General features: G+C 35.3%; 5 protein-coding genes across 5 annotated transcripts; 1 reads left to right on the forward strand and 4 right to left on the reverse strand.

Moving 5' to 3' along the window:
• Window positions 1-88: 88 nt before the first annotated feature.
• On the reverse strand, window positions 89-1,424 carry LOC130496957 (pentatricopeptide repeat-containing protein At3g13160, mitochondrial). The gene has a single exon (XM_056989711.1). It carries the CDS (start codon window positions 1,422-1,424, stop codon window positions 240-242), a length of 1,185 nt encoding a protein of 394 aa, XP_056845691.1. The 3' UTR covers window positions 89-239.
• On the reverse strand, window positions 1,397-4,365 carry LOC130496958 (meiotic recombination protein SPO11-1). Its single transcript, XM_056989712.1, has 16 exons — window positions 4,270-4,365; window positions 4,067-4,166; window positions 3,921-3,994; window positions 3,743-3,844; window positions 3,565-3,638; window positions 3,459-3,475; window positions 3,307-3,376; window positions 3,192-3,228; window positions 2,919-2,966; window positions 2,767-2,825; window positions 2,626-2,657; window positions 2,424-2,529; window positions 2,179-2,299; window positions 2,044-2,107; window positions 1,844-1,958; window positions 1,397-1,534 (listed from the first exon to the last, which is right to left on the reverse strand). Exons 1-16 carry the CDS (start codon window positions 4,322-4,324, stop codon window positions 1,508-1,510), a joined length of 1,101 nt encoding a protein of 366 aa, XP_056845692.1. The 5' UTR covers window positions 4,325-4,365; the 3' UTR covers window positions 1,397-1,507.
• A 6,882-nt stretch (window positions 4,366-11,247) lies between these two features.
• On the forward strand, window positions 11,248-12,222 carry LOC108835151 (uncharacterized). The gene has a single exon (XM_018608439.1). It carries the CDS (start codon window positions 11,248-11,250, stop codon window positions 12,220-12,222), a length of 975 nt encoding a protein of 324 aa, XP_018463941.1.
• Window positions 12,223-16,574: 4,352 nt separating this feature from the next.
• Window positions 16,575-17,233, reverse strand: LOC108835150 (uncharacterized). Its single transcript, XM_018608438.2, has one exon. The coding sequence runs from the start codon at window positions 17,153-17,155 to the stop codon at window positions 16,736-16,738; it is 420 nt and encodes a 139-aa protein (XP_018463940.1). The 5' UTR covers window positions 17,156-17,233; the 3' UTR covers window positions 16,575-16,735.
• An 894-nt stretch (window positions 17,234-18,127) lies between these two features.
• Window positions 18,128-27,247, reverse strand: LOC108811326 (DExH-box ATP-dependent RNA helicase DExH12). The gene is made up of 6 exons (XM_018583373.2): window positions 27,097-27,247; window positions 26,913-26,994; window positions 23,828-26,792; window positions 22,760-23,149; window positions 18,497-21,734; window positions 18,128-18,407 (listed from the first exon to the last, which is right to left on the reverse strand). Exons 3-5 carry the CDS (start codon window positions 26,780-26,782, stop codon window positions 18,510-18,512), a joined length of 6,570 nt encoding a protein of 2,189 aa, XP_018438875.2. The 5' UTR covers window positions 26,783-26,792; window positions 26,913-26,994; window positions 27,097-27,247; the 3' UTR covers window positions 18,128-18,407; window positions 18,497-18,509.
• Window positions 27,248-27,252: the final 5 nt, after the last annotated feature.

Genomic DNA, 27,252 nt, shown 5'->3' on the forward strand with positions numbered 1-27,252 from the left:
CACTTTTCGCGTGTAGAATCCTCGACTGCATGCCATTTTATTAGTGAAATGATTAAATGCAAAGCGTTTTTTGTGGGAGCACATTAAAAATAGAAAAACTGGAACAGTCTTACTTCTCAAATTCAAAGAAGGCACACAAACACATAGGTAGTTTGGTTATTTGAACACTGGTCTCACAGTGTGCAACAACAAGACACTTAAGAGAGATTAAACATAGACTAGAGATACTTGTTAATGAACTACTCTTCGGAAGAGAGACGTAGCTTGAACTGTAAATAGTCATTCTTCTTAGCGAGCTCAACGATCTCTTCAGCTTCATCTTTCTTTGATCCTTTCACCAATTCATCAACTACCTCTTGCATGATGGCCCCATCGACAAGTAGACGCTTAGTGAATATCTCCTTGCAGAGCTCAAAAGCCGACTCCAAATCCCCAGCCTTGCACATCGCAGGGAGCAACGAGGAAAAGATCAATTTCATTGGGCGAAAACCGTTCTTCTCTAACTCCTTGTACCACGTTTTGGCTTCATCCACTTTTCCTGCACCGGCACATCCTCTAACCATTGCAGTGAACGTGAATACATCAGGCTTGATCCCATTACCCTTGAGCTCGTCAAAGAGACTAACCATCTCTTCTGATTTCATCTCCAAGGCTAATCCTAGCAACCGAGCATTGTAACTACGTATATCTCTCGCAACGTTCTTCTCCACCATTCTACCCCATATCTCTTCTCCCTGCTCAAAGTGCCCTTTTGTATACGTCTCATGTAAAAGCAAGTTGTAGGTGAAATGATCAGGTTTCAGACCCTTGTTCTCAATCTCATCAATCAACGCAATAGCTTCCGACAAGGAACCCTTTCCGCACAACCCCTTGATCAGAGTATTGTAAGATGCAATATCTGGTTGGATCGAGAGCTTACCTGGCAACTCCTGGAAGATACCTTCAACCAAATCGAACTTCTTGGAGTTCACGCACGCATTCAGCAAGGCGTTGAATGACAACACCGATCTCTTGCAGTTTCTCTCAGGCATTCCGTCGAAAACCTTCTGCGCATTCTCGAACATACCAGCTCGTCCGTAGAGGTTGATAATCCTTGCCACGAACCCTTCCTTGGACATGTTATGGTACTTGTTCTGCTCCTCCAGGATCTCCTCGATCCACTCGAACTTCTTGGCGGCGGCGAGGCGGCGGACGGTTCTCTCATAGACGGCAATGTTCTTCCGGAACCACTCCGTTTCGGAAGCCTTTTTGAACTTCTCCGTGATGTACTTTGGGTCTTGTTCGTCGTTCACGAGGGTGATGAGGGACGGTGTTCGCTGCGAGGTCGCGGCTGCAGCGGCGGTAGCGGCGGAGAAAAAGCGGCCGTTCGTGGGGGCGCTGAAGCTGTTGGTGCCACGGAGGAGAAGGCGAGAGAGAGACGACATCGTTTGTTTGGTGTGTGAAAAGGTTTTGTCTTTGTTAGGTCGAAATGTCCAAAGGTTTTAAGGGTTTCAGGGAACGGCTTGCTTCAAATTAGGTTTGTGACTGGAAGCGACTTTAGAAAGAAAATGAACCGTAAGTCGTAGTTTTGTAATATACAACACATTTATTACTTTGGTCTTTGTATTATTCAAAATTAAGAATTATAATTATATGTATTTTTTATCAATTAAAAAAAAGTAATTTGTATTTTTATCAATTTTTTTATTGAAAAAAAATTATTCAATATTTTTTTAGCTGACAAAAAATAATTTGTATTTTTTAGCAATTAAAAAAAGTGGTTGATTAATTTCACTTGGTGTGAGCAAACCTGAGTTGGAGACTCGTAGCTCAATGAAAACTTTTTTTTTCAATGGACACTTACCTCACTGCGAATCTTAGAAGGGATGTAAACCTCTGACAAGAAAGACAGTGAGTGAACTGAGAGTGCTTCGATCTCAAACTTCACTCCTCTTTTCAGCATCGTTTCAAGTTCCAACCTTTAAAAGACCAAGTCCATATTAGTTTTGTGCTTTTGGATGATATGTGAATCCAAAAAACACATGGAAGTTTGATGATACATACCTCCATTGTGGCATTTCACGTTTCAGGTAGCATCTGAGCAACATTGCTTCAGTTCTTTTCTTGTCTGTGAGTGATAATTGCAAGTCTCAAAAAAGCTGTGAATAAGGGACGGATACAAATGTTCAACGATCTTACCTTCTTCTGTCAATGGCAAGAGACACTGTTGGGGGACACCGTATATCTCAGAGTCTGAAGGAAAAGCTCCCAACCACTTCATTTCTGGTGCTCGTAGTGATTCGATATCATAGGCCATTTGCTTACAGAAAAACAAAAAGGTAAAACAATGATCAGTCTGAAATGGGTCAAAACCATTGAACAGCACAACACATTCGGTGAAATATTTCGAATTATATGATCTCTATTCTATAACTGAATCTAACCATGGAGCCAAAACGGTATGTGGCTAGGATCTCAAAGCCATATGGATCACAGTCGACTAGACAATGCACAGGTAGTTGCAACTTCTCCATCAAGAGTCGCAAGAACCTGTGGTGAGAAGCATTCGATAATACATTCGTCAATAGAGGAGAAAGTTCGATTTTATACGATAGTATTCCAAGCTCCTGGAATTAAGTTATGTACCTTCTTGTAGAGACATCAGGATAGCCTCTTCCCTGCCAAAAACAATCATAACTCTGATGTGAAATAAAAACCGGAAGAAACGGAAAGGAAAACTAGGCAAAACTGAAAGCAGTAAGGATGAATAAATTGTGCAGTACTTACTGTGACAACGATGCAGCGGTTCGTCTTGCAAAACATGTCATTTGCTAAACGCTGGAATACTATAAACCATTGATCAAGTAAGTGATTAGTTGGTAAGTCATGAAGAAAGAAAAACATCTTCTGGTGACTATATAAAGATAGACGGTGGTTACCTGTTTCTTTTTCCACCACCAGTATGTACTCTGCTAAACTAACAACATCTGCAGGCAGGAAGATGACATCCAATTATCATTCCTGACACATTATTGTCAACTTAGATAGGATATGACTTCTCTAGAGAGCCCGTACAAAAATATTGTCTATTAGTTACAAAGGAAAATGCTGCTATCTATGTGACCTTGACCACAGACCTCAGACCGTCTAAAGATCACATCAGCAGGCATTAGAACAGATGAAAAGAAAAATATCCTTCACTCATAGCATACCTTCGACTTCCTCTACAAGAACAGGAACGGGAAATGCCTGTCAAATTAAAATCATTTGCAGAGTTATACTTCCTGATGCCAACATAAAAAGTGAATCTAATTGTATTATTCTCACAGTATTCAGGCTGCTTAAACAATCAAACTTCCTTCCAGCTTCCTTAAACTTTAACCAGCCCATCACCAACCTACAACAAAAAAGTGAATCTTAAAACAAGAACACGCCTCATGATAAAACCACTGTAAATCGCTGTCAAAAGTAGTACCCACCCATTTCCAACAGACACCTGCAAAAAAAAATTCAAATGAATCACAGAGTAAAATCACATACTGATGATACTCAAATTGAAGGTGAAAGTTATTTCAAGTTACTAACCACATTCAAGTTGTACCGACTACACTGAAAAAGGATGCATATATCAGCAATTGCGCGGTCCACAACTGATTGTGCTGTGTAGCAGAACAAGAACACAACAATAGTGATGCAGAATCATATAATCAGAGACACTAATTAATAATTAGAGAGGGGGCAATTACGCCCTTCCAAATTTTACCTTTGAATGCTGATGGATGCATGTAGTAGATATCTCTTTTGGATCCATGTCTATTTTCTTGAAGAAGTTGTTGAACTATCAACAGTACTCTTAGCAACATATCTGAAGGTTAAAAAAAAAATCACAAGAAATTGAGATACTACTAGTTACTCCCGAGAAAGATCTGAGTTTAACTAACCGATTCTATACGTTTGAGATGTCTTCCTAAGAGTGAGAATCTCCCTACCTTTCGGTTCATCAGAGCTGCAAAAACTGTAGACAGCAAAAGCGAATGTGAGGTATGTATCAGTTCAGCACGTAACAATTGAAAATCGAGAGACGAACCAATCCGCTTCTGGATCATTGCAATAGTTTCTGAATCGATTGATGGAGATTTCTGGAGATTTTCCCTCGGCTAGATCTTCAACGATCGATCGGGTAAAATCTGGTTCGAGACTCGAAATCATACATAGTGTGTGATTGAGCAACGAAATCATTCGACCTAGATGAGGATTTAATCGTACGATTCGGAAAATTAGGGTTTGTACCTTTGATCTTTCGAAGCAGATTGGTTGTATCTGAAATTTGAAATTTTCCCTCCATCTTTATCTCCTTCGTGTTTCTTTTTCTAGAATCGAGAATGCAATGGGAGGCAAGGAGGATTTTTTTAAAGACGAGAAAGGGAAAGGTGCGAACTGATTGCCGTTCTAAGCTTAAAACTAAAACATGCGTGACGGTTTGTTACTACGCTCGAATTGAAAAACTCCGCCCAATACTAACCGACATGTCGTTTATAAAACGCGTGTGCGAACTACGTAACGTTTTTTGGCCGCACTGACGTCATCATTTGCTGACCGTTTGATGCATTTGGGTTAATTAGATAGATATGGATGATTTAGATTCAGTGGTCGAGATTTATTCATCAGTTATATGCTCGGGCACGCGAGGAAAGTACCCACAAAAAAAGCATGAATTTATGCTATACAATTTTAATCTTTTCGTCGCTCTCATAGATCACCTTAGAGTCTAGACTATGTGCTATGTGCAATGGGCATGATGAATATCTTATTCAACTGTTTAATCTCTATAACAAGGGTGTCGGGAAAAAAAATGACATGACATTCAATATGTTGAAAGCAAAAAAACTAGGTCCCATGAATATAATTAACCGAAAACAATAACAAACAAAAAAACAGATGAAAAATCGATTAAAATAGATTAAAGTTTAACTTTCTGACATTAAAATGGAAACGTGAATCAATCCTTCCAAGAATATGATTTTTATCACAATTCAATATATATACGGACATGTATTGTATACATGTAAATTACATTAAAATATTATGTATGTATATTATATACCATCAAATATATAGAATATTTAGACTTCTATTAAAATAGAGTTCTATTTTTATCTACCATAAAAGTTATCACTTAAATTTTGGACTTATTCATAGCTTTACCATTTAGGGCTTGACTGGTTTCCCCGCTACCACCCGCAAATGCAGCTTTTGCGATTGATGGCGGTTGACAGCGTTTCGAAACAATCATATAAACCACTACAAATCGCTTCAAACCGCTCTGAACCTCTTAAAATCAAAAGCTGGTTCCAGCTAGCGTTTGCGGTTGCGGGTGGTTGCGGTTGGATAAATAAATATAAAATTAATTTTTAAAAATATTTTAAATTTTTAAATTAAAAATTAAAAATCTGAAAATAAAAATATTATAAATAAAATATATACGCATTTTAATTATTAATTTAAATTCACAAACATTATCATAATTTTTTTATAAAATTTTTAAACTAGCTATTCATTAGAATTTTTAAAAAATTAATATAGATACAAATATAAAGTATTCTTTTAAAAGTTTTAATATAAATCTTCAAAAAAATAATTATTAAAATTATAACTTTCAACTAATTAAAAATAAATAAATAAATAAAATATTATTATTAATTATATTATATTAATAGTTATTATATTTTATCAAGATAGTATGTTTTTATATTTTTTATAATATTATAATATGTTTATATTGGTAACTTATTATTAAACTGCTGCAATATTTCATAATCAACCAGTCACAAATATCCCGCAAATGCAACAATTTTCAAACGTTGTGCCAGTCATACAAAACGCTAAATAATGCTTGAAACCGCAATCACCCGCAGCCGCAAACTCCCGCAACTGCAACTGCAACAGCTGCGTTTGAACAAGTCGGGTCCTTAATATGCACATTCATTATACAATATATTTGATATTAACTTAATTACTTAATCTACTAATAAAATAAAATATTAATTGGGTAAGAATCCGTATGGTTACCATATTTTGTGGAAAATTTGTTATGTCCTTAAGTAAAAGACTTAAGAAACAATTAAACTTTATACAAATAGTTTATCGATGTCAAAAAAATACAAATAGTTTATCACAAATAATCTTAATTTACCATATTTAAAATCATTTGAATAAATATCAAATAGTAAAGGAAAGTTAGTTACTTGATTCACCATAATAAATCTGCATATATAACACTTATATAAATAATTAGATTAATTTCTTACGGCAAATTATTAAATTCGACTTAGAAATAAAAATATAATTTCATAAGTCAAAAGACAATATAACTTTTCAATGATGATTTCTTAAAATCTCTTCACCACAAGATTATTAATATATTTCCATAAAATGTGAATGCTCTGAAGAAACTTTACAAGTAATATAAGATATATATGTATTTCTACTAATTTGAAAACCTAAAAAGAAAAAATGATTTATTTTGATGAGAATGAATTTCTCAGAATATTTTCCATGTTGTATGCTAAATTGGTAATACAACCTCCACTTTCAGAAATAATTAAATTTAAAATAATTAACTAATCTACTGTATAAATTATATACATATTTTTTATTTAAAAAAAAAAACAATCCGCGTTTCAACGCGGGTACTATTCTAGTATTCTATTAAATATGAATCATATTCTATTGATTGTATGTTGTGTCCAATTAACTATGACCTATATATAAATATAAAGATAATTGTATAACTGTAATCACTTTTTTTAACGCTCCACTTTAATCTCAAAACTCTCGCCATCCATTTCACACAAATTCAATATTAATCGACAGTTATATATTTGATAACATTGAAACTTTTCTTCTATTGAATTCATAATAAAAGCAAACTAAACTGAATGACCACTGCGTGCAACACACCTAGTTTCTATAATACAAAGTTACAACAATTTGACAATTAAACTTACAGGTCGTTTCATCCATTACATTCCTCCCAACCGACTGGAAAATCCAGTAATTATGGCTTTTGCATAAACCGAGTGCGAAGTGTTTTCACATAAATACTCGGACATCTTCTCAAGACTCTTGGTGAGATTCCTTGGTGGTTGACGCATCGTACAGGCGTTTTCAACGCAGGAGATGATCTACACAAAACAAAACAACATGATGTACGTAAGTCGATCAATGGTAATTATAAATTATTAACATAAGTTACTCTATACCTGATTCATTTTCTTTCGAGACAAAGTGAAACAAACGTCAAGAATTCAAAGGGAAGTCAAAGCTCTTTTCAAAAAATATTTTTGATTTTGAAACCTTATACTTTTGTTATCACTTTTTGTACATTTATTTTTACTTATATTTTGCTCATATTTTGCTCATATTTTGCTCATATTTTCCATTTTTCCATTATTTATATTTTCCATTACATATATTTTGCTTATCTATACTATTTAAACATAAACAATAAAAAAAATTTACTTACAAAAAGTAATAGTTGGATCAATATATTTATTGTTAGATTGAAATAAAAATAATATATATTTCTACTCTATTAAAATAGAGTTCTATTTTTATCTACCATAAAAGTTATCACTTAAATTTTGGACTTATTCATAGCTCTACCATTTAATATGTACATTCATTATATAATATATTTGATATTAACTTAATTACTTAATCTACTAATAAAATAAAATATTAATTGGGTAAGAATCCGTATGGTTACCATATTTTGTGGAAAATTTGTTATGTCCTTAAGTAAAAGACTTAAGAAACAATTAAACTTTATACAAATAGTTTATCGATGTCAAAAAAATACAAATAGTTTATCACAAATAATCTTAATTTACCATATTTAAAATCATTTGAATAAATATCAAATAGTAAAGGAAAGTTAGTTACTTGATTCACCATAATAAATCTGCATATATAACACTTATATAAATAATTAGATTAATTTCTTACGGCAAATTATTAAATTCGACTTAGAAATAAAAATATAATTTCATAAGTCAAAAGACAATATAACTTTTCAATGATGATTTCTTAAAATCTCTTCACCACAAGATTATTAATATATTTCCATAAAATGTGAATGCTCTGAAGAAACTTTACAAGTAATATAAGATATATATGTATTTCTACTAATTTGAAAACCTAAAAAGAAAAAATGATTTATTTTGATGAGAATGAATTTCTCAGAATATTTTCCATGTTGTATGCTAAATTGGTAATACAACCTCCACTTTCAGAAATAATTAAATTAAAATAATTAACTAATCTACTGTATAAATTATAAACATATTTTTTATTTAAAAAAAAAACAATCCGCGTTTCAACGCGGGTACTATTCTAGTATTCTATTAAATATGAATCATATTCTATTGATTGTATGTTGTGTCCAATTAACTATGACCTATATATAAATATAAAGATAATTGTATAACTGTAATCACTTTTTTTAACGTTCCACTTTAATCTCAAAACTCTCGCCATCCATTTCACACAAATTCAATATTAATCGACAGTTATATATTTGATAATATTGAAACTTTTCTTCTATTGAATTCATAATAAAAGCAAACTAAACTGAATGACCACTGCGGGCAACACACCTAGTTTCTATAATACAAAGTTACAACAATTTGACAATTAAACTTACAGGTCGTTTCATCCATTACATTCCTCCCAACCGACTGGAAAATCCAGTAATTATGGCTTTTGCATAAACCGAGTGCGAAGTGTTTTCACATAAATACTCGGACATCTTCTCAAGACTCTTGGTGAGATTTCTTGGTGGTTGACGCATCGTACAGGCGTTTTCAACGCAGGAGATGATCTACACAAAACAAAACAACATGATGTACGTAAGTCGATCAATGATAATTATAAATTATTAACATAAGTTACTCTATACCTGATTCATTTTCTTTCGAGACAAAGTGAAACAAACGTCAAGAATTCAAAGGGAAGTCAAAGCTCTTTTCAAAAAATATTTTTGATTTTGAAACCTTATACTTTTGTTATCACTTTTTGTACATTTATTTTTACTTATATTTTGCTCATATTTTGCTCATATTTTGCTCATATTTTTCCATTTTTCCATTATTTATATTTTCCATTACATATATTTTGCTTATCTATACTATTTAAAATAAACAATAAAAAAAATTACTTACAAAAAGTAATAGTTGGATCAATATATTTATTGTTAGATTGAAATAAAAATAATATATATTTCTACTCTATTAAAATAGAGTTCTATTTTTATCTACCATAAAAGTTATCACTTAAATTTTGGACTTATTCATAGCTCTACCATTTAATATGCACATTCATTATACAATATATTTGATATTAACTTAATTACTTAATCTACTAATAAAATAAAATATTAATTGGGTAAGAATCCGTATGGTTACCATATTTTGTGGAAAATTTGTTATGTCTTTAAGTAAAAGACTTAAGAAACAATTAAACTTTATACAAATAGTTTATCGATGTCAAAAAAAATACAAATAGTTTATCACAAATAATCTTAATTTACCATATTTAAAATCATTTGAATAAATATCAAATAGTAAAGGAAAGTTAGTTACTTGATTCACCATAATAAATCTGCATATATAACACTTATATAAATAATTAGATTAATTTCTTACGGCAAATTATTAAATTCGACTTAGAAATAAAAATATAATTTCATAAGTCAAAAGACAATATAACTTTTCAATGATGATTTCTTAAAATCTCTTCACCACAAGATTATTAATATATTTCCATAAAATGTGAATGCTCTGAAGAAACTTTACAAGTAATATAAGATATATATGTATTTCTACTAATTTGAAAACCTAAAAAGAAAAAATGATTTATTTTGATGAGAATGAATTTCTCAGAAATATTTTTCATGTTGTATGCTAAATTGGTAATACAACCTCCACTTTCAGAAATAATTAAATTTAAAATAATTAACTAATCTACTGTATAAATTATATACATATTTTTTATTTTAAAAAAAAAACAATCTGCGTTTCAACGCGGGTACTATTCTAGTATTCTATTAAATATGAATCATATTCTATTGATTGTATGTTGTGTCCAATTAACTATGACCTATATATAATATAAAAGATAATTGTATAACTGTAATCACTTTTTTAACGCTCCACTTTAATCTCAAAACTCTCGCCATCCATTTCACAAATTCAATATTAATCGACAGTTATATATTTGATAATATTGAAACTTTTCTTCTATTGAATTCATAATAAAAGCAAACTAAACTGAATGACCACTGCGGGCAACACACCTAGTTTCTATAATACAAAGTTACAACAATTTGACAATTAAACTTACAGGTCGTTTCATCCATTACATTCCTCCCAACCGACTGGAAAATCCAGTAATTATGGCTTTTGCATAAACCGAGTGCGAAATGTTTTCACATAAATACTCGGACATCTTCTCAAGACTCTTGGTGAGATTCCTTGGTGGTTGACGCATCGTACAGGCGTTTTCAACGCATGAGATGATCTACACAAAACAAAACAACATGATATACGTAAGTCGATCAATGATAATTATAAATTATTAACATAAGTTACTCTATACCTGATTCATTTTCTTTTGAGACAAAGTGAAACAAACGTCAAGAATTCAAAGGGAAGTCAAAGCTCTTTTCAAAAAATATGTTTGATTTTGAAACCTTATACTTTTGTTATCACTTTTTGTACATTTATTTTTACTTATATTTTGCTCATATTTTGCTCATATTTTGCTCATATTTTCCATTTTTCCATTATATATTTTCCATTACATATATTTTGCTTATCTATACTATTTAAACATAAACAATAAAAAAAATTACTTACAAAAAGTAATAGTTGGATCAATATATTTATTGTTAGATTGGAATAAAAATAATATATATTTTAATTAAAATAATATGATTAATATAAGTTCATTTTATTTTAATATATATATTGATAATTATTATTAATATTAATTTTAATAATTTATCTAATCAAAAAATTAAAATTCGTTTTTTATTTTGTGGTTAATTTATATTTTATTCATCAGAGGTATAAATGATATTGACCATTCTAATTTTTTTTTATTTTACAATATATTTATAGATTTTGGATAATTCTTATCATTATTAATTTTATTTACTTATGTAACTTCATCTTCTATTGAATTCATAACAAAAGCAAACTAAACTGAATGACCACTTTCTGCATTGGTAACGAGAATTTTTGGGTCCTTCAACCGAACTCTGGAGGTAGTTGGATTTGGAAGGCTCTATGCAAGCTACGGGATATAGCGAGACCCTTTCTGCATTGTCAAATTGGATCCGGAATTACAGCAAGTTTTTGGTTTGATAATTGGACATCAGTGGGTCCTCTTATCGATCACGTCGGCCCTAGAGGCCCGATAAGCACGGGCATCGACATCAATGCAGTGGTGGCAGATGCATTGACGGAGAATGGCTGGTGCTTTGAGCATAGTAGGAGCAGAAACCAGGTCATTACCTTACTCAAAAAATCTGTCCCCGACTCTGGACCGATCATGAGTTCGGAAGTGGATGATACTTATGTCTTGTACTCGAATGGTCAAAATGGGGCAGGTAACTTCTCTACAAGTGAGACTTGGAGGGCTCTATTCCCTTCTACAGAAGTGGTTTTTTGGCATCAGGTGGTGTGGTTCTCTGGTCGGATTCCCAAGCATGCTTTTCTTTCTTGGATAGCAGCAAGGGATAGAATGGTTACCAGAGATAGACTCTTAAGATGGGGTTTGCAAGTCCCTCCAAACTGTGTGCTGTGTGTGACTCATAGTGAAACTAGACAGCACCTTTTCTTTGACTGCCCATTTAGTCATCAAGTATGGTCCTTCTTCACAGCTAAGCTTAATCTGTCACCTCCCCACCTGTTTGAGGATGGGCTTAGATGGTTGAAACATCCATCTCGTGATGATAATGTGAAGTTGATTGTGAAGCTGCTTCATCAGGCCTGCCTATATTTCATCTGGAAAGAGAGAAATGATAAGATTCATTCCAATGGGCAGAAACGCCCTGCTGTGATTATTAATGAGATTAAGCAGATGCTAAGGCTCAGACTCGACCCTTTGGCGAGGGCGCAACGACTACACCAGGGCGAGGAATCAGTCCTTGCGACGTGGCTCAGGTTTTTTGCAGGATAGGATCCTATTTCTTTCGGTCTGGCCTAGAGATCTTGAAGGGTTAAAGAAGAAATCAGGAGAATTAGTTCAGGTTTCTTTTAGTCCGTCTGTGGGCGTTTTTTTTTTCGTTCTTAGTTGTATTGGTTTTTTTTAATAAATAAATGGAATTTTAAAGGAAAAAAAAAAAACTGAATGACCACTGCTGACAAAAAAAAATGAATGACCACTAAATATAAAACTAACCAGATTTTGATCTGCGATTTTAAAGCGCGGATGTAATTTTTATTGACAATTTATTAACCTGTTTGTTTGTTCACTAATATGTTTAAGGATTAGTTTGGTTTTCGATTCAGTTCCAATTTTTTTTTCACTTTGGTTCCAGTTCAGTCGTAGTTTTCCTTGATTCAGAAAACAAAATGTGGGGTTCAAGTTGGTTTAGGTTCGGTTCACATTTCTGGATGATTTTGAATAATTCGTAAAATCACATTTTTAGGATTTTAATAAAATACCGGATAATTCGGATAAATCTTAATACTGTGTTATGATAATTAAAAATATTTCAGATAAAAACTAATACAATAATCTTGTTTTTGAGTAGCTTGAATTATAAGTAGTATTTTAAAGATATTGATAATTTAAAACTAAATATACATATATATATAATGTATTTTAGATAGTTAGGCTTTTGGTTTGGTTTCAATTTTTAGTTTTTTTGTTCTGAAGGTATAGGAAAGCTTCAAATATTTGTCAACATTAATTCAATTTTGATTTAGCTTTTTGATTGGTTTTGTTTTAATGAACAAATATCAAGCTGCATTAACAGTGGAGTGTTTTTTTATTGATAATTTATTGGTTTTGTTCACTAATATGTTTAAGAATTAGTTTGGTTTTCGATTCAATTCCAATTTTTTTTTGGTTCCAGTTCAGTTGTAGTTTTTGTTTATTTTTTTCAATCCAAGAAATATAAGAACCGTTTGATTATTTATAAAGTTAGTTTCGGTTTCAGTTTGACTATTTGTTTTTTTTTCCTTGATTCAGAAAACAAAATTTGGAGTTTAATTTGGTTTAATTTAGGTTCGATTTACATTTCTAGATAATTTTGAATAATTCGGAGAAATCACATTTTAGGATTTTGATAAAAATACCGGATAATTTGAATAAATCTAAATGTAGATTTTGATCAGTTGTAATATTTTTTCAGTCTAAGAAATATAAGAACCGTTTGATTATTTATAAATTTAGTTCTGGTTTTAGTTTTAAATAATGAATATTCACAAACTCAAGATTAGATTTTATATGGTAAACTTTTCTAATTTTCTGACTGATAGATCAGCATGTCTGATGTAATTTCAAAAATGTTATTTTGTTTTGACATAGTAAATAATATATTAATATACCTCTACAAAGTTTATTAAGATCAACAAAACTAAATATCATTTCTGCATGTTTTGTAATTGTCAATAGAGACATTGTCAACCACTGTTAGAAGTCATTTGAAAATATAGAGACTTCATAATTTAATGGTTTATATTAATGTATCACAAGTATTACGGTGTTCAAAATCAATTCCAATAGGGGGAGATTAGTATCTTAGCTATCATAATAATAACTGAACAATAATAGGCGATTAAAGTATTAGATGATCTATTTTTCATTTCCTAAACTACCTTTAGGAGGGTGTATTCAACCGAGAGTTTCAGGTGATTTGTATTAAAATGACAAATCCACTGTTATTCAAACATGAATTTTAAAAACTCATTTAAAATCCACTGTTATTGAACTTAACATTTCATAAAGTACTCTGAAATCCACTGTTATTGAAAATATTTTAAGTTGTGGGATTTTAAAATTTTGAGGTGATTTTAGGGTGTTTGGGTGGAGTTTCTTAGTTAAAAAAATAAAACTCAAATCCCATTATTTTAGGTGATATTCTAGAGTAGTTTAACAAAAATCACTTAAATCTCTGCAACTTATTAAAATCATCTAAAACTCCATTAAAAATCAAATCACATCAAATACTAAATTGAATACATCCCCCTTAATGAATTTTAGTTTGTAAGGTAAAACTGATGGCACAAAAAATAATATTCCAAGAAAATCCAATGGTAAATCGATAAAAGGATTCTTAATTTAATGGTATTGATAATTAATATATGTCCAAAGTAACTTATAAAGAAGCGAGTTTTTACAATTACAGTAGCTATATTTTTAAGATCCTAACTAGATTTTAACCCGCATGTCCGTACTGATATTTTTCCATTTTATATATTGTATTTGATAGTATTACAATGTTTAAAATATATATTTTCAGTGTTATATGTTATATATTGTGTAACTCTTTAATATTATCATTTACATTTTTTATTTGGCTTTATTAATATATAGTGATTTGTTAAAACATTTACTTTATTATTAATTTTGATTACTTACTAATATATTTTCGAATTAGGTACAATAAAAATATGAAATAATCAAATAGAAAACCTCCTTCAAAATATGTTTTTCTTTAATTTATACATCTATATATATAAAGAAGAGTTGGTTCTCTCCCGCTAACACATCAGCATCCAGCTAGATAATTCAAGCTCTGTCGCGTTGCCACGTGTTCAAAGGCGGACGAAACTCAGCATTTCATTTAACTCGTAACGTGATGGGCTTCCTTTGTGATTTCGTGTTTGGGCTCTGAGTCTGGTGTCTTCGTCCAGCCCAAGTAGAGTTGTTTCTCGCTTTAACCCTAATTGCTCCATCGCATGTTTGGAGATCGTCTCTCCGTTCCTCCGACGATGGTGCATGACGTCTGAGAGTCCTTTTCCAGACTGAAACTGGCGGAGGTGTAACTTCACGTTTATTCCAATTAATTCCATCACCACTATGAGTCTTCAATACGTCGTTCCTAACTCAGGCGGTGTGAAATCTGTGTGAGTACTTCTCCTTCCGAACTCATCATCTCTTTCTATCTCTTTCAGTATACTTATTCGTGCTGTTATGGCTAACTCAATGTAAGTTCATTTCTTCGTATTTTTTTGTAGTGTATCATACAAATCTCTTGCAAATACAAACCCGAAATACAAACTATAAAATCATATAAAATAATAGCTTAGATCACAAGTAAAGTATATCCTGCCCGTAGGGCGAGCCGACCCTAGTTTTTACATATAATATATTTTTAAATTTTATCTATTTATATTATAGAAAATAAATATGTTTAAGATAACTTATATTTACATGTTGTGTTTAAGAAAATATGCCTTGACATATATCATTTTAGTATTTTATGGGATTTATAAGAAAAACATTGATTTGTTTAAATAATATAACTCTATTGTTTTAGTAAATTTTATACGTAGTAGTATTTTGTTTTGGTCAAAGTAGTAGTATCTATCATAGTATTTTAGTAAATTTTATTGATATAGGATATCTTTGGATGTTATGATAGTAAGTTTTTTTTTTTAATTAATACTTCAAAATATTATATTGGTTTAATTTTTACAACATATACAATTTTTTTTGTGGTGCATCTTTAAAAATTATTATTTATTATCTGTGATTTTAAATTTTGTAAAATTTGAAATATTATCATTTTTAATTAGAATATTTATTTTCAAAATTTTATATGTTGTCAAGAAAACTTTAGAAAATTACATAACTATTTTTGAGTTGGGAACATTACATGAATTTTGAATTTTTTTGATACCACATTAATATATTATTTTATAAAAAAAATTAGTTATTATTTAATATTTCTCTAACAGATTTTGTTATAATTAAAATAAAATAAATTTATAGTTAAAATTTGATTTGTCAATAATATTTTAAATGAATTACTAAAATTTCAAAGTTTTCTAATAACATATTTTTAAATAGTATATGAACTAAAGATTATTATATACTATGATATTTTTGTATATAAACATTTTAAACAATATATTGTTGAGAGTTTCAAAATAAATAAAAATATTATATGTATTTGTAGATGTAAAAGTTTAGCCTATGTTAGTAAATTTTTTTAAAAATAAAAATATAGTTTACGAATTTTAACTCAAATTAATGATGGGTAATAATTTATTTAAATGAAAAAAAAAATATTATATTTGTATTTATCTCGATGACTAATTAATATTGATAATAATCAAACACAAAATACGAGCGAATGAACTGAGATATAACAGATGCATATCCTGTATTTTCAAATGGTAAATTAGTAAACAAATGAACAACATCTTGCGTCGGTGGTTGGATTTTAGATTTTTTTAAAAATAAATCATATCAATGTAAAGTGACGTATAAAATAAGTGATGGAACCTAGAGATCCAAAAAAGCTTCGCGTCGGCCTAGAAGCAACCATATAGTCAATTAGTCATACACCGAAGGAATCACAAAACAGCATAAAGCAAGATTTTTATTCTTATTCCACGGTTAACTACTATTACATTTATAAGTACTCTCTATTATTATTAATCGTAAACTAACGAAAATACTTAAAACAGAGAGATATATCTCTTCTTTTTTTTGTCACAGAGATATATATCTCATACTAGTCGAGTTTAGTGAAGCTACCAAGGAGAGTACTGTCTTCGTGCTGTCCGCCAACGACATAGTCAAGGATCCCTTCTGCCGCCACTTTTATGCCGGAGCCATCGCTGGAGATAGCAGATGACGTCGGAAGGTCTGAGTTCCGGGCGAAGAAGAAAACGGCGGCGAGAAAGAGGGTGGTGGAGAGAAATAGAGGCCAGAAGTAAGAAAAAACGGTGAGGAAACGGGGAGAATAAGTGACGAGAGCGACGGTGAGGAGAGATAAAACGAAGGCAAAGACGATGTGGAACTTGAACTTTACGAGCTTCTCTCGGAAATCCATCGAAGATATGTTCTGTGACTTTTTGTTTTTGCTAACCACAAGTGAGAGATAGATATGAAAGAGAGAGATAGTGAGAGAGAGGTGGTAAGCAATATTCATATGATATAGTTCTCTCTAGTGTCGTCTGTAAACGTAAAGAAACAGGAAAGATTCTCCTGCTGACAAGGAAAACGTCAAGTTGATTTTTATTTATTTATTTTATTGCTATAGGAAAATAATCATGTGTTATTGAATTTTTTTAGATTATCTTTTTTTTTTGTCGACACTTTTTTTTTAGATGATCAAATCGTTTTATTTTAAATAAATACTACATAAATTTTGTTATATTATTATAGACTCTGTCTATATTGTTTAGTGATTTCAATATTTATTTATTTTTCTAAGAAAGACATTGGTTTTTAGTTTCTTAAACAAAATGATGAAAATGTCGGTAAAAGTCAAAGAGTGTGTGACATTTTCTAACATTAATAGTAAATCGTACGAGAGAATATTATGAATGACATTTCATTTCAATGTAGTTTTGTCCGTTTGGCATGATTGATTTTATCGACTTTATATCTAGGCCGACTAAACTATAATAGTGGGCTTATTCTGAGCCCATAACGTATACTTTTGACAACTGCACGACACGCCGTTTGTAGATCGCTGAAACCGTAAGACATTTTCTTTATATTGTTCATAACAGCATGATGTTTACATACCAACGAATAATTTCTACAAAGCTTACAAGATCTCTCATAACATCTTTAACTCTATGCATGGATCCCTCTTGAACCAAAAGGCTTAAGATCCCTGTAAGAGAATTAAGAATGATGATCTGTTATTCAAATGGATGCATTATTAATCTGTTTAAACACAGAATGAATCTTTATATCTGTGCAGCACTCAGTGGCCATAGCAAATAGTGTAAGTTACTAAAATTATTTGATCTCAGATATAAAACTTTCACGATTTCATTCCTTGTTGACTGTAAGTTACAAAATTGAAGATGCTCACTCTATAGTCCGAAACTTGTTCTTTTTGTCTTTTCTCTCTTTCCAAACTCGAACAGCAAAAGTGACATCGTAAAAGAAAGACAAAACACCCTAAAGAGTGTTGGATTTTTAAAGTGCTTAAGCAAAGAAAGATTCATATAAGAGTTGACTACTTCAGAGGCACAGCTCAGTGCTGCTTTCAATACGTCTCTACAACATCCTGGCCTCACGTCTCTACAAGTTTATGACCCGTCTACTGTTTCGGTCCAGACAACAAAAAAAAAAAGGAAGAGTACAGAACCACACATTTTGGTCTAAAACTCAAAGACGCCATATTACATAAAAGTGAGAATGCTCTTCTCCAGAATCCAGCACGCCTGCAAAGAAAAGAGAGCATGTCTCAATTTCTGACTTTCAAACTACCAAAAATCCAAGTTTCATCTGACAAATGCACTAAAACACTAACCTGAAACACAAGATCACTCTTCCATCAGATTTCCAGTGCCAGATTCTTTGACATCAACAGTGAACGCATACTCTTGGTCACAACCCAAGTAAGAGTCGCACATGAAGTACAGTGTGTAAGACTTCACTCCTGCTTCACTCGGTACTTGGAAATCCAGCTTCACCTTTGCTTTCTTCTGCAACGAGACTCTCTTGATGGCCACCAACTGGTTCGTCTTGGTGTCCCCCACAACCAGCCACCACCCTTCTTCTTTGGTCTTGGGATACCTAGGTGCATCTACGGCTCCCACTTCTGTCCTCCCCTCCATGTCTCTCTCAAGCATCACCTGCAATGTCACCTCTTTCCCTGGAGTCACATCTTCACTGCCCACAACCTCGTAAGTCAGATCAATATTCGGGAAGCGGTTGCAGAATCTGGCAATGTCTAAAAGCTCAGTGTCCTTCATCTTGAGAAGCTCTTGGCGTTCTTCATCCTCCATCTCCACAAGATCAAACACGGTTTCAATGTTATTCTCCTGGCATCTTTTTGCTAATTCCTTTGTGAAGTGAGGGAGCTGCAAAAGCATGGAGTCACGCTCCCACATGCCTTGAGTCACCATCTGGCTTGCTTCCATTGCTAGCAGAGCAAGATTCAGCCAGCCATTGCTTGATATAACATCCACCATCGCCTGTAGAAGTCTTGTTGCTGATAGAAGGACCTCACCCTGATCCATTTCCAAGTTTGTGGTAATGCTTTGCCTCGAGAAATGAGCCTGTAGAAGAGCGTTTGCTTTCACATGAGGATCTGTGCAGTTTGGGTTTTCAAACGAGAACCTCTGGTGATTGATGAGCCTTCTAACTCTTTCCTCTTCGCCAGGCCTTATTGGGATCATGTCATACTCTGAAGCTGATGTTAAGATTTCCAGAAGTCCCTTCATCTTGGTTTTAGAAGACAGAAGAGAACTGAAGCGCTCTATGGTGGTGTAACTGATGTAATAGTAAGATGAAATCATACCAAGGTTGAGAGCAGAGAGGTCCATCTCATCCTCTATCTCAATGCACTTAATGGCTTCAAGATCAGACAAGGTGTTCTCAACCAGCTCTGATAGGTGATCAGACAAATGTCTGTGGCTCACTCCTTGAAGATTGTAGTAGTTAGGATTCTGGGGAAGCCTCCTGTACATCAAAGTCCATGTAAGATAATCCACTGCATCTTGCTTGTTCTCTATAACCCCAGCAACAACTTCTGCGTTGAAATTATTATGCAAGAAATGCTGGAGATGACTTTCCACAGGGAAGGCTTCATAGAGGAACTTCTTGTAATACTCTTTACGAGGAGCATGACAGAATATCACACACTTTCCAGCATTGTCGAGTAGAGGTCGGCTAGCACGCCCCATCATCTGAAGCAAATCAGAGACCGCATAATCTGAGTGTGAATTCTCCCTTCCATCGTAGTACTGCGTTCCCATTACCACCACAAGATGTGCAGTTAATGGAGTGCCCCAACACAATGAACTGCTCACCACACAAATCTGAATCCGTCCAGCTTCAAAGAGCTGTGTCACGATCTCCTGATCCTGACTGCATAAACCCTCGTGCAAGTACCCAATACCATGGCGCAGTGTCTCCTTCAATGTTTCCTCTCGGAGTTCCTTAACAAAATCCTCAAGTTCTTCTAGTTTCCCTAACAGGAAATCAGGGCTCAGTGGGTTGTCAATGTGAGAGTAAGCCATCAGATCCACAGCAGTCGAGCGGACATGTGAACGGGTTGGAACAAAAACTATAGCCGGCTTCTTGTTTTTGGCATGCTGGACTATGGCGGTGTAGGTTGGCTTGGTCATTGCCTGCATCCTGGCTTCAAAACTGGATATATCCACTCCTTGAATGTGGATCTCCAGTGGAACAGGACGGACTCCAGGAGGGAAATTGAATAGGCCGTGAGAACTGGCCCCAATCCACTCCCCAAGATCTTTTGCATTTGCAAGGGAAGTGGAAAACGCAACAATCCTGATCTTATTATCACCCTGACTAGAAATATATCTCATTCTAGAGACTATCACCTCCAAGACTGTACCACCTTGACCTTCACCAATTAGATGAAGCTCGTCCACAATGAAAAGACTAACATGTTGTACGTATTTCCTCTGTTTCCACCTGCGAGACAGAGCATCCCATTTCTCAGGAGTACTTATGACTATCTGACTCTTCTCCAGCAGCTTAAGATCCAACGCTGTCTCCCCGGTCAGCATAACAACCCGTAAACCAAGACCCTTCCCAAACTTCCTCTCCCAGATGCGAAACTGCTCCTTAGCAATAGCCTCTAAGGGTGCAATATAGACAACACGCATTGGAGCATGAGCATCAGGTCCGCTTTGCCTTTTAGTATCATCTTCCTGCCTTAGGAGTACTTCTTGATGATTCTTCAATATAGCAAACTCAGCACATATAGTCTTCCCACTTCCAGTTGGAGCAGCAACCAACACATTATCGTTAGTGTTATACAAAACATTAAAGACCTGAGTCTGCACCGGATTGAAATGCTTAAAGTCCTGATAGAGTCTCTCGTAACTCGGATTCCTAAGCGCTGTGACAGGGAGGGGCTGCAAGTCCAGTAGCTCTGTAGGTGGTGGGTACTTTTCTGGAAGTATAAGGTGTCTAAAGGATACAGGCAACACAGTCTGCGAGCCAAGCCACTTGTCTGAAACCACTCGGACAAAATACTGAGGTGGCAGCGGTTCAAAGATTGGGACAGTGAAGTTTACAGTGTGATCCTCACTGATATACTGCTTCTTCAATAGAAAGTACTCATGATGAAGGATCTTCTCACAATCATTGTCTTCCACAATGATCCAAAATGGCTCCACATATTTATGAACTTTTTCGTCCCACTGGAAGTCTGGTGTAATTGTGAGCTCCACCCGCAGAACAGTTCGAGTAATAGGCTGAACTTGTGCTGCAAGAACCAATTTTGGGAACTGGTGGATGAACTTGTGAAGCGGTCTGCCCATCTTAGGACTACGAATAAGCTCTCCTAGCTCCTGTGACGACAGATCATAGTACCTCTCCCACACCAAATCCTTCTTCTCCAACTTCATCAAAATCTCATTAGGAATTCCATGAAACTGACGAAGAGGTGTCTGGACACTCCACATCCTCTTCCCAACCATTTTAGACAAGTTCAGAGCTTTCTCAGCCAGTTGAGCCCATCCACGCTTCAATACAATTTCATAGAGAGCGCGTACAAGACGTCCAGCACTCTGAAAATGATAAAAAAAATGAGACATGAGAACCAGAGAACAGATACAGCATTTTAATAATGCAACTAGGTGAGATGAGAGAAGAAAGCAGAGAGAACAAGGAACAGACCAGAGAACAGATAAAGCAATTTAGTAAGGTAACAAGGATAGATGAGAGACGAAAGCAGAGAGAACAAGAAACAAACCACATAACAGATACAGAAATTTAATAATGTGACTAGGAGAGATGAGAGAAGAAAGCACAGAGAACAAGGAACACACCAGGTACGAGATACAGCAATATAATAATGTAACTAGGAAAGATGAAAGCAGAGAGAACAAGGAACAAAGCAGAGATCAGCAATTTAATTAACTAAGAGATGAGATAAGAAAGCAGAGAGAGAACAAGGAACAAACCAGAGAACAGATGCAGCAATTTAATAATGTAGCTAAGAGATGAGAGAAAAAAGCACTAAAGCAGAGAGAGCAAAGAACAAACCAGATAACAGATTCAGCAATTTAATCAACTAACTAAGAGATGAGAAACGAAAGAAGAGAGAACAGATACTGCAATTAAATAATCTAACTAGAAGAGATGCGATAAGAAAGCAGAGAGAACAAGGAACACACCAGCGACGAGATACAGTAATATAATAATGTAACTAGAAGAGATGAGAAAAGAAAGCAGAGAGAACAAGGAACAAGGAACAAACCGAGAACAGATTCAGCAATTTAATAAAGTATCTTAGGGAGATGAGAGAAGAAAGCAGAGAGAACAATGAACAAACCAGAGAACAGGTTCAGCAATTTAATAAAGTAACTAGGAGAGATGAGAGACGAAAGCAGAGAGAACAGATACTGCAACTCAATAACGTAACTAGGAGAGCTGAAATAAGAAAGCAGAAAGAACAAACCAGAGAACAGACGCAATTTAATAATGTAACTAAAAATGACAGACAGAAGCAGAGAGAACAAGGAACAAACCAGAGAACAGATGCAGCAATTTAATAATGTAGAGATGAGAGAATAAAGCAGAGAGAACAAACCTGAGTAATGTAAACCATGTCTGATGTCAAAGAAAGACCCTCGAGCTTTAGCTGTGAAATGTATGCCTGTAGCAAAACATTAATCTTTGCACTGGGCTCCTCCAGAGTTTCCTTGATAGGAATTGGGACACGATCCAGAAGTTTGGCCAGTTCCATCTTCTCATCTTGCCGAACAGTCACATACTTGAACTCCTCACTCAATGAGAACAGACGATAGAGATCTATATCACCCATCGTTGGCTTCAAATGCTCATTGTACGTAGCTATGGTCCCATGACTTATATAGTAGTAGCTAGCAATCCTTCCCAAATCAGTAACTTGGAAATATCCACTTTTCCTGTCATACTTAACCAAGTTGTTTTTGTCCAAGATAGTAGCAGCTGAGTGTATCTGCAAAAACAATGGTTCAAGTAAACCTTAGACCCAGATAGCCATAAATGATATTTTTTAAACCAGCAATGACATATTAAATCTGTGATCAACTTGAAAGAAACAAGGCATCCAACAGTTCATCATGGGGTGCTTGTAAGTTGTAACATACAAAGAGAAAGCTACTGATACTAGGAACAACAGTTACGGGAAAAGATAGCAAACAAATGGCGTTATATCATCAGATACACTTCTTACTCAAAATTCTCACAGACTCAGAGAAATCTACAATACCAATTTCACAATCAATGTGATAAGCACAAGTGATCCAAACAGTTCATCAAGGCCATATAGTGGACAGAGGCAAAACTGTCAATGATAAACTCAAGAGTTCATCAAGACTATTAAACATATGAAAAGCAATTTCAGGGAAATGACATCACATCATCAGATGCTAACTTCTTATTCAAATTCTCAGAGACATGAAGTGAATACTAAATTTGTAATCAACTTGAAGGATAAAAAGCAACCAAATTACGATATTAAATAATTTTACCATATTAAAAAGTGGGAAAGCTTAAGTTAAGGCATTACGATAGCAAACAATTTTCTAACATTAGATAGCTTAAGTCTAAGGCATTACGATAGCAAACAAATTTTAAACAGTAGATAGCGACAGGTTAAAGCAGATGTACGTACCAGGTCAGCTCTTCTTTCCTCCAAGACTACGTCTTTTACAAGGGCATCAGGCGCTAAACCATACAGCGTAGGATTACGAACCATACGGATATAGAGATACGTATACCCAAGCCAGTGGCAAGCCTCTTTGGCATTCTGAACAGTTCCAAGAACAATTTCAGCATTAAGCTGATCAGCAAGTTTGGAAATGAACTGGCTCTCAATAGGTAGTTGCTCATTCATCAAAGACAGATAATACTGCAGCTCGCTGTAGCCAGTGATAATTATACCCTCCCCATATTGATCATACTGAGGTCTTCCAGCACGCCCAAGCATCTGCATAACATCCAGGGGACTGAGTTCCATCCACGCCCCTTTCTCAGGATTATAGACCTGTGTTCCTTTGATTATGACGGTATGAGCAGGAAGATTCACACCCCATGCAAGAGTTGCTGTGGAAACCAAGACTTGCACATGCCCTTCCCCAAAAAGAGCCTCGACTATCTCACGATCACCCCTTGTCAGCCCAGCATGATGAATAGCAAAACCGTAAGGCAGAAGTTTTCTCAGATCACCATTCTTGATAAGTTCAATCTGACTCTGAAGAACTTCACGGCTTGCACTGTCTTCTTTCAAGAACCTGCTGAGTGTATCGTTCGCCAATGCAGTGTCCACTATTGCCTGTGCTGTTTTTGCTGTTTCCTTCCTCGAATGAACAAAAATAAGAACCTGGTGCTTTCCAGCACCGGCCAATACTTTCTGATAGCAAAGATCATTCATCAGCTGGAACCTCTGCAACGGTTTTTTCACACTGATTCCAATATATTGCTGACCAAGAGGCACTGGTCTGTAGCTGCTGTCGAATTTAAACAACCCTTTCTTAAGATCAACCCGCAGAAATAAAGCCACATCTTCGTAATTTGGCAGTGTAGCTGACAACCCCACCAAGCGAATGTTCTCCTTTGTGGTTTCAATCTGCCTAAGAGTCCTAGCAACAATGCTTTCTAGCACAGGCCCTCGATTATCATGAAGAAGATGGATCTCATCGATTATAAGAAGTCTCACAAGCTGGGTGTAAGTGCGATCACCAGATTTCCTTGTGATGATATCCCACTTCTCGGGTGTAGTGACAATGATCTGGGTCTCCTCAATTTCCTTCCCACTAAGCGACTGATCCCCACTGAGTTCCCTCACAATCACTCCATAATCCTTCAGACGATTCGACAGGTTACTGACAACCTCAGCAACAAGGGCTTTCATGGGTGCAACATACACAATTTTGTAGTTTCCATGACTAAATGTTCCATCTTCGTTCCTACTGAACTCAATTTGCTGCAGTATGGTGAGCATGGCAACGTTGGTTTTCCCTGCACCAGTTGGAGCACAAAGAAGTATGTTATCAGCCTTGAATAGAGCAGTCTCATACACTCTGCTCTGAACCCTGTTCAACTGTTGCATTCCCCTAAAAGCCGGCTGAGCCCAATCTGGCATCTCGGAGATCTTCACAAGCTTCTCGCTGGTACCCACCTTTTTAGAAACCGCTGGCACATGAACTTCATCATATCCCTTGCCATGAGTTCTGTAGGAGCCAGGTGGAAGGTCACACTTCTTATTCGCCATCAGAAGACCACCTTGGTCAAAAGCCAAGCTCTCGAGGTCCAGCATCTGACGCTGACCCTTCAACCAACCACTCTCTAAATCTCTATCAACATCTCTCCTGCCTCGAGCTCCATCTCCAACAGTTTCATCCTTCAAACGCCGGGCTTCTTCATTAATACTTTTCTGTAGGTTCTCCTCCCTCTCTTTCGCTGTTGCTCTAGTTGCATGCAACTGCTCCACAATTGCTGCCAATTCCAGACCCAACCCTCTCATCTCCTCTTCAATTCTATTCCTTTCTTCCTGGTCTTCTGCCCTAGCCAAACGGGTGCACCACACAATCTTAAAGCGGTTCCGCAGCAGAAACTTAACGAGGCTGAACTTGTCATACTGAAGATGCCTAAGCAGCTTGTTCTCAACATCCCTATCATCCCCTTCAGCGAGTACCTTAAGCAGCTCTTCAGCTAGTACTTGGCACTGTTGCGGATCAATCTGCTGTTCATAAGCCTGAGATACCTTCCTCTGGAGCCAGTAAGCATCAATATCCTGAACGTTCAGACTGGTGCCTTCATTCGCATCTCCTGCATCCTCTTCGTTTATCCCTGCATCCACTTGCATCCCTTCAGTTTTCTGAGGTTCTTCATCCTCTTCATCGTCTTCCTCATGTACCATATCAGGATCACTCTCCTCGTCATCTCCTTCATTCTCCTCAAACTCAACAGCCACACCGAGATCATCATCAAGCCCCTCATCCTCATTTGCTTTACCACCACCAAAATCACCACCTTCTTGAAAATCCGTGATCAACTTCCCAATGGAAACAAGCTGATCAAAAACCTGATGAATCTGATCAGGCGCAGGGTTGAGCAGCTTCTGAATCTCCGCCTTCTTTTCAGTGTTCTTCACAGCATCATTCTTGAGAACAGCCAAGACCTCATCTGCAGCACCACTAACAATATTCAGAGGCAACCCACCCAGCTGCTGCTGAATCAGACTAAGCATCGCCTCATAAGCAGCCCTCGTCTCCTTAGTCTTGGGCTGATAAACCACATCGTCAGTATCCGTGAGCACACTCTCTTCCCTGAGCCGACGCCTCTTGCTCTGCCGAGCAGAGACAGTATCATCCCCAACATCCCGCTCCTTCTTTTTCTTCTTCTTCGACTTCTCAAGCTTATCTTCCAGCTCCTGAGGTCTTCCCTTTGCAACTCTATCTCCAAAGGACTTAGGATCAATCTTCCCCCACAGAGTCTCAGGTTCTCCGGTCGGCTCGTGTGTATCCCGAGGACGATTCTCACTGGTTAGCACCAAGCTAGAGTTGGCTCTGTACTCGTACTGCTTGAATCTGGCATGAGCTTCTGCCCCGCCTCCCAAGTTCGCCATCACTGAAACCCTACAATTCAAAATTAAACAGATAAACAATGTTAAAACCAAAAATCGAATCTAATCGAACGACGAGATTTAAACCTAATAACCGCCACGAAACGGAGCAGAGAGAGAGAATGTAACTTACGGAAACAACTCGAATCTTCTCTGCAGAGAGTGAAGCTTCGTGTAGATTAGGGTTACTTCGTTCTCCGGCTGCGAATCCTTACCTAATTGTCGAATTAACAGAAATCAAACAATGTTAAAACCACAAATCGAAAACGCCGCGAGACGAAGCAGAGAGAGAGAGAGAGAGAGAGAAGGAAACTTACGGTGAAGAGCTACGAAATCTCTTCTGAGCTCGAATCTTCTCTGCAGTGAGTGAATCTTGCAGAAGAAAAGCTTTGTGTAGATTAGGGCTTTACTTCGTTGTCGGCTCTGATAGGGACTTTAGGCTGCGACAGATTATAGGTCGGTTCGGGTTAGGT

Source organism: Raphanus sativus, chromosome 6 (genome assembly GCF_000801105.2).
Source record: "Raphanus sativus cultivar WK10039 chromosome 6, ASM80110v3, whole genome shotgun sequence".
NCBI classification, from domain to species: Eukaryota; Viridiplantae; Streptophyta; class Magnoliopsida; order Brassicales; family Brassicaceae; genus Raphanus; species Raphanus sativus.

Bases quoted from the DNA above. Each gene is read 5' to 3' on its own strand.
- LOC130496957 (XM_056989711.1), bottom strand. From the start codon at position 1,424: ATGTCGTCTCTCTCTCGCCTTCTCCTCCGTGGCACCAACAGCTTCAGC.
- LOC130496958 (XM_056989712.1), bottom strand. From the start codon at position 4,324: ATGGAGGGAAAATTTCAAATTTCAGATACAACCAATCTGCTTCGAAAG. The intron at 3,845-3,920 runs GTTAGTTAAACT...TTTAACCTTCAG, and splicing joins ATCTCAAACGTATAGAATCG to ATATGTTGCTAAGAGTACTG. The intron at 1,535-1,843 runs GTAAGTGTCCAT...TTCTTTCTAAAG, and splicing joins CTTCTAAGATTCGCAGTGAG to TCGCTTCCAGTCACAAACCT.
- LOC108835151 (XM_018608439.1), top strand. From the start codon at position 11,248: ATGACCACTTTCTGCATTGGTAACGAGAATTTTTGGGTCCTTCAACCG.
- LOC108835150 (XM_018608438.2), bottom strand. From the start codon at position 17,155: ATGAATATTGCTTACCACCTCTCTCTCACTATCTCTCTCTTTCATATC.
- LOC108811326 (XM_018583373.2), bottom strand. From the start codon at position 26,782: ATGGCGAACTTGGGAGGCGGGGCAGAAGCTCATGCCAGATTCAAGCAG. The intron at 23,150-23,827 runs GTACGTACATCT...TTGTTTTTGCAG, and splicing joins AGGAAAGAAGAGCTGACCTG to ATACACTCAGCTGCTACTAT. The intron at 21,735-22,759 runs GTTTGTTCTCTC...TATCATTTTCAG, and splicing joins ACATGGTTTACATTACTCAG to AGTGCTGGACGTCTTGTACG.